The 12905-nt window shown below is 40.4% G+C and overlaps 1 protein-coding gene across 7 annotated transcripts in view; it reads right to left on the bottom strand.

Annotated features, from left to right (window-relative positions):
• Nucleotides 1-12905, bottom strand: part of LOC140477228 (arf-GAP with SH3 domain, ANK repeat and PH domain-containing protein 1-like) — a 354071-nt gene that overhangs the window by 14438 nt on the left and 326728 nt on the right. For all 7 annotated transcript variants that reach the window (XM_072570748.1, XM_072570749.1, XM_072570743.1 and 4 more), the window contains one exon: nt 1180-1302. In XM_072570748.1, coding sequence (XP_072426849.1) covers nt 1180-1302 — 123 coding nt within the window. The remainder of the gene's footprint in view (nt 1-1179; nt 1303-12905) is intronic.

The raw sequence follows: 12905 nt of genomic DNA, 5'->3' as shown, positions 1-12905 counted from the left end.
GAAGCTGGGGAATGGCCAGTGGCGGGGAACACATACAGTCACAGATGTACAGCACAGAAACAGGCCCTTTGGTCCAACTCATTGATGCCAACAGGATTTTCCTAATCTAGTCCCGTTTGCCAGAATGTGGCCCATATCCCTCTGACTAAACCCTTCTTATTCATGTACCCATCCAGGTGCCTTCAAATGTTGTAATTGTACTAGCCTCCAACACTTCCTTTGGCAGTTCGTTCGATAGATGCACCACCTGCTGTGTGAAAAAATGGCCCCTTTGGTCCCTTTTAAATCTTTCCCTTCTCACCTTAAACCTATGCCCTCTAGTTTTGGACTCCCCTACCAGGGAAAGACTTTGATTATTCACCCTATCCATGCCCGTTATGATTTTATAAACTAATATAAGGTCACCCCTTCACCTCTGAGGCTCTAGGAAAAATAGCCCCAGCCTATTCAGCTTCTCCCTATAGCTCAAAACTTCCACCAATCTATTATAATTCAGTTACATTTGAAGTGGTTATGTAAAAGGAAATCCAGAATAAAAGTAAGTTAGGGCAAAGCTAATTTTACTAATCTGAAGTTTGTGATTTCGTTAAAATGGACTGTGGGCAGCTATTTGAAGTAAATCAGCATCAGTTAATAGTAATCAGAAAATGTTGAGTGTGTTCAAAGCAAGTTTGTTCACAAAGAAAAAGGGTAGAATGAAAAAAAGGGAAGTTTATGACAAACATCAAAGGCTCGTTGCTGCAAAAAACATGGAACACGTAACAAGTGTTAGCATGAGATTAAACAGCAAGGTCATGATAAAAATATTGGCAAGTAAACTTAAGGAATCTCAAAGAATTTCTTGTAACTATATTAAAAGCAAGAGTGAACTAAAGGAACAGTATGGCTCAGTAAGAACCATGACAGTGATCTCAATGTAGAAGTGGGGGATATGGCTATGGTTCTTAATAGGTACATGAAAACATATGAATTAGGAGTAGGATCATTTAGCTCCAAGCCTGCTCCATCATTTGATAAGATTATGGCTCATATGATTTTGGCCTCAGCTTCACAGTTCTAATATAAATACATGATACAAAATCTTTTAGGACTGGCTTTTCAAAATTGTTTTAATTGCCCAAAATGCCAATTAAAAGTTCCAAAAATGAACATTCTAAAGCAATTACTCTTAAGACTTACCCACCACTCCTGGTCCTCTTCACCAGTTACGACAATCACTTCTCCCTCAATAAAGGTAAGTTCATCGTCATTGTCAGCTTGGCAGTCATATATGGTTTTTACCCTGCGGATTTTGTTCTTTGCCTTTGAAGAGAAATTGTAATTATTAAGACAGATAAACAAAGCATTTGTCACAGTCAGCAAATGCAGCATTATGTTTAAGCATGAAAACAGAAAATCTTCGGCACAGGACAAGATAAATATTATAAAGATTTTACAAATTTTGAAGCACCATTTTTATTGTCATAAATTATGTAACATTTTCATTTAGTGTTATATCAACTTCCTATTTTCAAATGTTGAATACAAAATTCATATAACTACAATACAGTAACTTGTGTCGGTAAACAGGTCACTTGTCAGTGCATTTATATGATCTACAAAACATCAATTATTTTTATTCAGACATTAAAATATACAGCAGAATTCATTTATGGGCACTTGGTAGCAACAAGCATGAGATCCTGTTTGCCAAATGCCACTTACAGTTAAATTGGCTATACTTATTAGTTGGATGGGCTCTCAAAATGTTGGAAAGGTAGATGTTGTGTTTGGGTGGCATGTTGGCTCAGTGGTTAGTACTGCTGTCACACAGTTCAATCCAGCCTTGTGTGACTATCTTGTGGAGTTTGCACATTCTCTCTTGTCTGCGTGGGTTTCCTCTGGGTGTTCCAGTTTCCTCCCATCATCCAAAGATGTGGAGGTTAGGTAGACTGGCTATGCTAAATTGCTCATAGTGTGCAGGCATGTGCATGCTATGTGAATTAGCCATGCTAAATGCAAGGCTGCAGCAACTTCTTTTTTTAGGTGGCGGGGGGGAGGTGGGGTGTCTGGGTGGGATGCTCTTTGGAGAGTAAATTATACTGAATACCCTCTTACACTCTGTAGGGATTCTATGAAATACATTCCGAGAGTATAGATAGTTTGAATTGTGTGGTAGGGATTTTAACAGTTCATCATTAAACTGCTGACGAATTGCACAAAACTGTCATGGCTATCTTGAAATTCTATGCAAGTACCTGATCTCAATGTTACTTGCTGTTTAACAAGCAGCTTCAAACAGCAAAGCAGTGCTGTACTCACAGTGATAGAAAGCTGTCCATAAGGGACTGCATGGTTTTTATGCTGTGATCATATGAAGATCTATACAAACTATTGACAACAAAATATATACTGTAATAATTATTTAGCTTTTAGGGCCAAATATATTGAATGGCAATGCTATTTAAGCTCTGAATTAAATATGCAAGATCAAAGTACTGCTTTGACATAAATTCTTCCCTTCTCCCAAACAGGAATGTTTCAGCAGTCTGATAGATCATCTGTTTTGAAGAGAAGTCATACTGGACTCCATTTCACTTTCAACAGGTGCTGTCAGACCTGCTGGGTTTTTCCAGCAACTTGTTTTTATTTGGATCAATAGCATCTGCAGTACTTTGCTTTTATTATGTCACTACATAATACTGAAATCATGGAACAATTTCATGGAACAGACACTCCTAAGTCCAGGTTTCATGACAATGGAAACTGCAAATATACCAGGAGTCAAAATCATACACAACATTTTTCTGTATTTTGGGATAGTGCAACAGAAATGCTCTCTGACTGATACTAAGGTTTGTGGAGTGCCAAAATTACCTATTCTTGCCACTGTGTGGTGCTGTTCTTCCTGTACTGACAAGTTATACCAGTAGTTAAAATTGATTGGTTTAAGCTAATCAAATAACTGAATTTTATTGAAATTGATTGCTAAGATTTAAATAAATTGTATGGAAAATATTTTTTTATTATGTTAATTTATTTCTAAAATTATTTTCCTAAAACCTTCAAGTGTTAGTTTATGTGGGCTGAATAAATCATGGAGTCAGTCATAGAGATGCAAAAGACAGAAACAGACCTTTTGGTTCAACTTGTCCATGTCAACAGGATTTTCCTAAATTAATCTAGTCCCATTTGCCAGAATGTGGCCCAGATCCCTCTAAACTCTTCTTATTCATATACCTATCCAGATGCCTTTTAAATGTTGTAATCGTACTAGCCTCCAACACTTCCTCTGGCAGCTTATTTGATACGCGCACCATCCTCTGCTTGAAAAAGTTACCCCTTAGGTTTCTTTTAAATTTTTCCCACACTGTAAACCTATGCCCTCTAGTTCTGGACTCCCACACCACAGGGAAACGTACCTTTTCTATTTACCTTATTCATGCCCTTCATAATTTTATAAACCTCTTTTGTTTTAATTTATATGATTTTTATCAGAACTTTTGATGATCTTATTCCTAAATTCCTTTTTTTATGCAAATTGAAAATTATTGCTTTGGTTATAATGTTCAGATTAATGCTACCTCAGAAGCAAGGGCCCACAATGACTGACTAATTTCTCAAATTCATCATTTATTTCCCTTTGCTTTTACACAATGACATGAAGATGTTTCTCATACCTTGACATGAAACTTGTTATAAACCAGCAAATTGTTACAGCTTGGGGCTTGCATTTATTTTACTGGCAGCACCACAATGCATGTGTGTTAGAACAAGACTTCAAGCTTCCTGATTGCTGCATCATAAACCATTATGTCACTTGCAGTACTTTAAAAGTGCAGAGAAAACACATCCTCTCTTTTTCAATCCATGAAGGAAGAAAGAGTTATGGGGAAAACAGAGGAAAGTGTAACTGAGGATTACCTGATCAACCATGATCTCAATAAATAATCTCAATACTGGATGGGCTGAATGTCTATTTCTGCTTCTATGTCTTATATTTGGAGAAGAAATTCTCATTGGAAATCAACTCTCTGAAGATTAAGTGCATACTCAGTGACATATAATTTAAATTGTCAATGGTTTTGACTACTGTGTTGCTTGCTTTCTTCTTGACAAACACTTCTACACTGCTTGGTAGTCACTCAATCTTTTTCTTCCTGCAGTCCCTTGTGCTGTGCTGGGACTAGCCCTCTAAATGTGCTACCCATATTATTCAGCTTCATGGATGCACCACAGTATATCCAGCTGCCACTGGAGCTCTGAAACCTAGGGCTCTTTTCAAGGAAACAGTATAATGACTATACAACTGAACAAGTTGACGACCTTTTTAAACTATGGTAACTGGGTAGGAGGGGGAGACGGCTTATAAATTTGCTTTTCATGATCCAGGTATTACACTTTTTAACCCATGTTTCACAAATGCTTTTTCTTTGATTGTCATATAATGTGATCTGAACATGCACATTATAATTAGTTGTTTTGTTGTCTGTATGCAACAATTCAATACAATTCTAACAAATATTGCCAAAGAATCCTTTGAGTAGTTGAAATGGTAAAGTATTCCTCTGATGTTCAGGCGAAAGAAATGATTTGGTAAAAGACTGTTAAATGCATTTAGTGAACACGTGATGTTGACATTCAATGCATATTTTTCTATTTCACCCTGGTATTATTGGCCTTTTATATTGATTAACACAAAAATTGTGACGTGATAGTGTCCCTTTCTCTGAGCCACAAAATTCTTCCAGCCTCAGAGGTGTCTCAAAACATGTTCAAACATGCTAATTTAAATAATGTTTTTAAAAAAAAATACAACTAAGATAAACAGAAAACAAGTGCACAGGATCAATCTTTAGTCAGTGCTGAGGTAACTTCTGTTCGAGTGACAGCAGCATTCCTAAAACGAGCCTCCGCATTGTCAGTTAATAAAGGGTAATGGGCCATATTCCTGCTTCTGAGCATTATTTGATATCCTGAATGAAATATTGGCGTGTAAGAGTGTGGTAAGGAGGGGATTGGGCTTGGTATCTACAGTTGAATAATTTACGAATACTAGTTGGCAAGATTCACATGTGTAAAGGCCACTTAGAAGAGGTAGTAAACTTAGTAAATAGACAGTGTTTTCAGGACCAAAGGTAAGGAGAGAAAATAGAGAGGCAAAAATTACTACATTATTCATCAAGTGGTCATGGAAATATTCCTGACAAACACAGACAATTCCACTGCAAGTTTTCAAAATGTATTTTAAAAGGTTCAACATCAAGGACTGTCATCAATCCAGAGAGGTTTAATGAATACCAGGTGGCAGTGACTTAGAAGAATGTTAGATGATAAGGAAAAGAGACTTGTTGTGATCCTCTGGATATCTTAGGAAGTTTCCTGGACTTAATACAGCCTGGTCCAGGAAAAGGAGTGTTTCATTTTTAAGGGTTGTCTTGGTCTCCAATCTCTGAACTTTGCCTTTTAGAAGTTTCTCCCAATGAGCTGTGTAAGAAGCCATTCTCACCTTTAGGTTGACACGAGTTTTGTAACTTGTATTTTCTTCTATTCAAGATGAAGGATAAGAAATTCCAAATGGAGCTTCTTCTTAAAACAAGGATATCAGCCTGAATAGGCAATATTAGTTCTGCAAACAGCATGGATGATTTTGCTGAGTCAACAAGGCCAAATTCTATTATTCGACAAACCCTATACACCTAACCTATTTGAAAAGCACTGATGGTTTAATCATTGTCCCAAAATAGACCTTGTACTTCATATGGAATCATGAAAACATTTAAATACTTTGAACATGGCCAAGAGAGTTGAGGTGAAAGTGACAGCCCTTGAAAAGCAACATTTGGCTGAGTATGGTATAAAGGGACCTTGGAAAAATGAGTCACTTGCAATTTGGTGGGGGGAGGAGTGAAAAAGAGGCTCACCATCATGTTCTCAAGGGCAACATATGCTGACCATTCCAGCAGCACAAACATCCCATGAAAAAACATCAAAAAACCTTCACTGGTTGGAGTTATACCTAGCACAAAAGAAAATGACTGTGATTGTAGAAGGCCAATCATCTCATACCTGGAACATCTCTGCGGGTTTTTCTCAGGGGAGTGACCTAGGCCCAACTCTCTTCTGCTACTTCAATGATCTTCCCTCCATCATAAATTCAAAATGAGGGATGATTGCACATATTCAATACATTGAGCACTTTTCAGTTACAAGTACAGTCCTATCCACATGTAGCATGACCCAGATAACATTCACTGCCAAGTAACATTTACAACAAAGCAATGTTAGGCAATAACTATTTTCAACATGAAGGAATCTAACTGTCTCTCCTTGACATTACCATGACTGAATATCCCATTATCAGCTTCCAGAATTTACCACTGACCAGAAACTGGACTTGACAGTTATATAAATGCTGTAACTACAACAGGAGGTCAGAGATCAGGAATTCTGTACTAAGTAACTCATCTCTTGACTCACCAAACACAAGACAGAAGTCAGGAGTACTCACTGTTTGCTTGGATGAATGCAGCTTCAAGACACAATATGCTCAAAGTATCCAGGATGAAACAGTCCACTTGAATGGCACCCCACTCACCATCTTCAACATTCACTCCCTCCACTACTAACATACAGTGGCAGAGTGTGCACCATCTACAAGGTGGACTGCAGCCACACCTTCCAAACCAATGACCTCTACCACCTAGAAAGACAAGGCAGCAGATTCATAGGAGCACCATCACCTGCAAAAGTACCCTTGCATGCCACATACCATCCTGACGTGGAAGCATATTGCCACTACCACACCACTGTTCAGTCAAAATCCTAGAACCCCTTCTAAAGTCACAGTTCAACAAAGTGGCTCACTACCATCTTTGAGGGCAATTAGGGATAAGCAACAAATGTTGCGAGTAGCCAATGATGCCCCATCTCATGAAATAATCTTTAAAAAAGTCCAACATTCAAGAATACTACTGATAGAAAAATATACTTCATGTAAGAAACCAAAATTGTTTTTGAACTATAAACTGAAGTGGCTGTTGGACTGCTATCATGTAAACTTTTTAACTGAAAAGTGCTAATTTTTTGAGTTGTATTATACAATGTGGTTTTCAGAAGGAGGGAGAATTTGAGATTAAGAATTTGAGCTAAGAAATGTCTGCCTGACAGCAGCCACTTCATTGGTTGAGCTGTAGAGTGGTTAAAAAGCTGGAAATCCAACTCAGTCAATATGCCTCCATAATTTCCCTTACTCAATATTTCAGATTGAACCACTATACCTGTAAATTCTATCATACTGTGCTCTGTCATCCCTAAAGGTTTTTTTACAAGATTACTAATTGGCTCTTTTTCATTACATAATTCTCAATTGAAAATTGCTTGTTCTCTAGTCAGCTCTTCAATATATTGCCCAAGAAACCTAACCCAAGGACAATCCAGCTTTTGTGTTCAATTAGTTTACCCAGTCTAAATACAGACTGAATTTATCCATGATTACTGTGTTGCTAATGCTGCAAGCCTCTCTCATTTTCTTATTTATACCATGTCCCGCACTACCACTACCCTTGCTACATAGACCACTAGTGGTCTGTAACTAACTCCAGGAGAAAGTGAGGACTGCAGATGCTGAAGATCAGAGCTGAAAATGTGTTGCTGGAAAAGCGCAGCAGGTCAGGCAGCATCCAAGGAGCAGGAGAATCGACATTTTGGGCATGAGCCCTTCTTCAGGAATCTTCTTCGGGCTCATGCCCGAAACGTCGATTCTCCTGCTCCTTGGATGCTGCCTGACCTGCTGCGCTTTTCCAGCAACACATTTTCAGCTGTAAATAACTCCAACTATGTTTGCTACCACTTGCTGTTTCTTAGTTTCACCAGATTCCATACATTGTTATTTAATTTGAGATTCTCATTTCTCATTTATGATGAGAGCCATTGTCCCTGCATTTCCTTCTTGTCCCTCCTTCCTAAATGTCAAATATTCCTGAATATTCAGTTCCCAGTCAAGACCATCATGCAGCCACGTTTATATTCCAATTATATCAATCATATATCTTACTTTTTGCTGTTTAGATTGTCTACTTGCGAATGTGTGTGCATTCGACATCATTCCGCATTCAAAGTATACTCAATACTCAGCTTTGTGTCACCTTATTTCTAGGATTCCTCACAGCTTTTTTATTTCCTGTTACCAACTTAATTCACTTTCAAACGGGGTTATCCCTCAGCTTCCACTGAACAAATTGATTAAATTAGACCTGTTTTGACATTCAGGAATGTGATCTGGACTCTTTTATGCCTATCACTGAGATTGTTTGCAGACTTTAGACTGAATTGCCATATGCCACAATTCAACTCTTTTTACTAGAACTGACCAAAACATTTTTTGATGACTAATGTGAGACATAGGAAGTAATACTTCAAACCTTAGTGAAACTAAATTACCCAAATTTTAGCAAATGCCAACATTTTCAACATATTGTCATACAGCAAAGGCATCTTTTTTCCTGTCGTTGGGAAAGAATAGTGATGTGCTAATGGTTCCCTTGTGCCAGGGTCAAGGATGTCAGTAAGCAATTGTAAGGAAATCTGATGGGAAAGATGAACAGCAGAAATCATAGCCCACACTTGTACAAATGACCAAGGCACAGAGAGGAAAGTTGTCTTGCAGTTAGAATTTAGGCAGCTAGGTAGGAAATTAACAATCAGGACCTCAAAAGTACTAATCACTGAGTTACAGGAATATGTTGCAATTGCCATGTTGAAATGTAATATTATAGCTTTAACAAAGACCTGGCTCAGACAACAGCAGGACTAAAATTGCAGAAATACTGGCCATAATGTTTTCCCTTGGGTGGTGCTAGGGGACTAAAGAATTCAAAATGTTACATTATTGTTCAAAAATGGGTGTAAAATTATACCCAGCAATTACAGGCCAGTCAGTTTAAATTTGGTGGTGAGGGAAACTTAAAGTAATTGGAAATAAAATTAACATCCGCACGGACAATTGCAGATTAATTAAGGAACATTAGCAAGGATTTGTTCCAGGAAAATCATGTTTAAATAATTGGGACCCTTACTTTTCCTGACAGAGATCTTAATGCTTGGTTGTTTGGTGTGCAGAACAGTTTCAAAGTTTGTACATGCCATGAAACTTGAAAGCATTTTGAATAGTGAGGCCAAATTGGTGAAATAAGTGCATAAGTGACCAATAATGCCTATAATTCTGTGTTTGGTGCGTGGACTCTTGAGGTCCCTTGAAAGTGATGACTTCTAAACCCATAAGTCAATGTGTTAGCATGTTGATCAGCGTGCATGGAATCTCGATTGCTGTGCAGCTTAGAGGGAACACCACAGGTACCAGACAGAGGTTAATATGATGAAATGTGAAATCACAGAACTGTTATGGTGCAGAAGGCAGCTGTTTAGCTCATCATGTCTGCACCAATTCTATTACCTAGCGTCATTCTCCTGCCTTTTCTGCACATCCTTGCACTCAATTACTATCCTAAAAACCATCCCTTGCTCTTTTGAATACCTCAGTCAAAACTGCCTCCACCACATTTCCAGGCAATTTATTTCATACCCTAACCACTCAATTTTTTCTCTTTTATGAGCATGAACAGCTACCTATCTACTATAGGTAAAAACAATAACTGCAGATGCTGGAAACCAAATTCTGGATTAGTGGTGCTGGAAGAGCACAGCAGTTCAGGCAGCATCCAACGAGCAGCGAAATCGACATTTCGGGCAAGAGCCCTTCATCAGGAATAAAGGCAGTGAGCCTGAAGTGTGGAGAGATAAGCTAGAGGAGGGTGGGGGTGGGGAGAGAGTAGCATAGAGTACAATGGGTGAGTGGGGGAGGAGATGAAGGTGATAGGTCAGGGAGGGGAGGGTGGAGTGGATAGGTGGAAAAGGAGCTAGGCAGATCGGACAAGTCAAGGGGACAGGGCTGAACTGGAAGTTTGAAACTAGGATGAGGTGGGGGAAGGGGAAATGAGGAAGCTGTTGAAGTCCACATTGATGCCCTGGGGTTGAAGTGTTCCGAGGCGGAAGATGAGGCGTTCTTCCTCCAGGTATCAGGCGGTGAGGGAGCGGCAGTGAAGGAGGCCCAGGACCTCCATGTCCTTGGCAGAGTGGGAGGGGGAGTTGAAATGTTGGGCCACGGGGCGGTTTGGTTGATTGGTGCGGGTGTCCCGGAGATGTTCCCTAAAGCGCTCTGTTAGGAGGCGCCCAGTCTCCCCAATGTAGAGGAGACCGCATCGGGAGCAACGGATACAATAAATGATATTAGTGGATGTGCAGGTAAAACTTTGATGGATGTGGAAGGCTCCTTTCGGGCCTTGGATAGAGGTGAGGGAGGAGGTGTGGGCACAGGTTTTACAGTTCCTGCGGTGGCAGGGGAAAGTGCCAGAATGGGAGGGTGGGTCGTAGGGGGGTGTGGACCTGACCAGGTAGTCACGGAGGGAACGGTCTTTGCAGAAGGCGGAAAGGGGTGGGGAGGGAAATAAATCCCTGGTGGTGGGGTCATTTTGGAGGTGGCGGAAATGTCGGCGGATGATTTGGTTTATGCAAAGGTTTGTCGGGTGGAGGGTGAGTACCAGGGGCGTTCTGTCCTTGTTACGGTTGGGGGGTGGGGTCTGAGGGCGGAGGTGCGGGATGTGGACGAGATGCGTTGGAGGGCACCTTTAACCACGTGGGAAGGGAAATTGTGGTCTCCAAAGAAGGAGGCCATCTGGTGTGTCCTATGGTGGAATTGGTCCTCCTGGGAGCAGATACAGCAGAAGATGAGAAATTGGGAATACGGGATAGCATTTTTGCAAGAGATAAGGTGGGAAGAGGTGTAATCCAGGTAGCTGTGGGAGTCGGTGGGTTTGTAAAAAATGTCAGTGTCGAGTCAGTCGTCACTAATGGAGATGGAGAGGTCCAGGAAGGGGAGGGAGGTGTCCGAGATTGTCCAGGTAAATTTAAGGTCAGGGTGGAATGTGTTGGTGAAGTTGATGAATTGCTTAACCTCCTCGCGGGAGCACGAGGTGGCGCCAATGCAGTCATCAATGTAGCGGAGGAAGAGGTGGGGAGTGGTGCCGGTGTAATTACGGAAGATCAACTGTTCTACATAGCCAACAAAGAGACAGGCATAGCTGGGGCCCATACGTGTGCCCATGGCTACCCCTTTGGTCTGGAGGAAGTGGGAGGATTCAAAGGAGAAATTGTTAAGGGTGAGGACCAGTTTGGCCAAACGAATGAGAGTGTCAGTGGAAGGGTACTGTTGGGGACGTCTGGAGAGGAAAAAACGGAGGGCTTGGAGGCCCTGGTCATGGCGGATGGAGGTGTAGAGGGATTGGACATCCATTCAGCCTGCCCATGATTTTGAAACCCTCTATCAAATTTCCTCTCGGACACCTTCTCTTCAAGGGTCCCAAATTCTTCAATCTATTCTCATAACAAAAGTCATACATATCAGTATGAAGAATATGGAGAGACAATATAAAATTAAAAGCATAACTCTAAAAGGGGTGCAGAAGCAGAGAGACTTTGATGCAGATGTGCATAAACAATTAAAGGTGGCAGGACAGGTTGAGAAAGCAGTTAACAAAGTATACAGCAAACTCGGCTTTATAAATAAATGCACAGAGCACAAGAGTGAGGTTATGCTGAACTTGTATAAAACACTAGTTTGGTCTCAGCTGGAGCACTGCACTTTTGGAAGGATGCAAAGGCACTGAACAAAATGCAGAAAAGACTCAAAAGGATGATTTTAAGGATGAGTTATGAAGATAGAAGAAATGGTGACTGATTTCCTTGTAGAAAAGAAGATTGCGATGAGATTTGATAGGGGTACTCAAAATCATGAGGGATCACAGTGTAGTTAGGGAGAAACTATTCACATTGGTAGAATAATTGAGAACAACAGATTTAACTAAATAGTAAAAACTGCATAAGTATCATAAGAAAAGCATTATAACAAAAAAAATTATCAATGATTACTAAATTTAGTGATATTGGACTAAGCCCAATTCTCTGCAACTGGATCCTCAGTTTCCTGACCCACAGGCCGCAATCAGTAAAGACTGGGGACAATATTTCATCCTCACCAACATTCAAAACTGGAGCTCCCCAGAGATGTGTACTCAGCCCCCTACTGTACTCACTGTATACCCATGACTGTGTTGCCAAATACCAGACTAATGCCATTTACAAGTTTGCTGATGACACCACCATAGTTGGTCGAATCTCAGATGGTGATAAAACAGACTATAGACGGGATAGTGGAAGACCTAGAAAAATGCTGCACTGAGAACAATCTAGATCTCAATGCCAGCAAAACCAAGGAACTCATTATTGACTTTCGGCAGGATGTTACTCCTGCCCCCTACACAGCACAGAGGTGGAACAAGTGGAGAGTGTCAAGTTCCTGGGAGTGGTCATCCACAACAAGTTTTTGTGGTCTCTTCACGTGGACACACTGGTTACAAAGGCCCAACAACATCTCTTCTTCCTCAGGCAGCTGAGAAATTTTGACATGACAGCCTTGCCAACATTTATAGGAAGGCCAACCTCCCATCTATAGAATCCATCTACCAGGCCTGCTATCAAGGAAAGGCCACCAGCATTCTCAAAGATCTATCTCACCCTGGCAATGCTTTTCTACAACCTCTACCATCGGGGAGGTGGTACAGAAGCCTGAACATACATCAGCGGTTTTGAAATGGTTTCTACCCTACTGTTAGAATACTGAATGGACTCGGAAACTGTTAACATTTGCCTGTACCTGTGTTTTTGTTTTGCCACTGTTTACCTATTTTTTACTTATCTATGCTATTTAATTATGTGATCCGCCTGTATTGCTCACAAGACAAAGCTTTTCGCTGTGCCTCAGTACACGTGACAATAAATTCAACTCAATTTAATGCAACAAGTGGTTATGG

Source organism: Chiloscyllium punctatum, chromosome 5 (assembly GCF_047496795.1).
Source record: "Chiloscyllium punctatum isolate Juve2018m chromosome 5, sChiPun1.3, whole genome shotgun sequence".
Lineage (NCBI taxonomy): Eukaryota > Metazoa > Chordata > Chondrichthyes > Orectolobiformes > Hemiscylliidae > Chiloscyllium > Chiloscyllium punctatum.
This window is presented reverse-complemented; position numbering and strand designations above follow the sequence as displayed.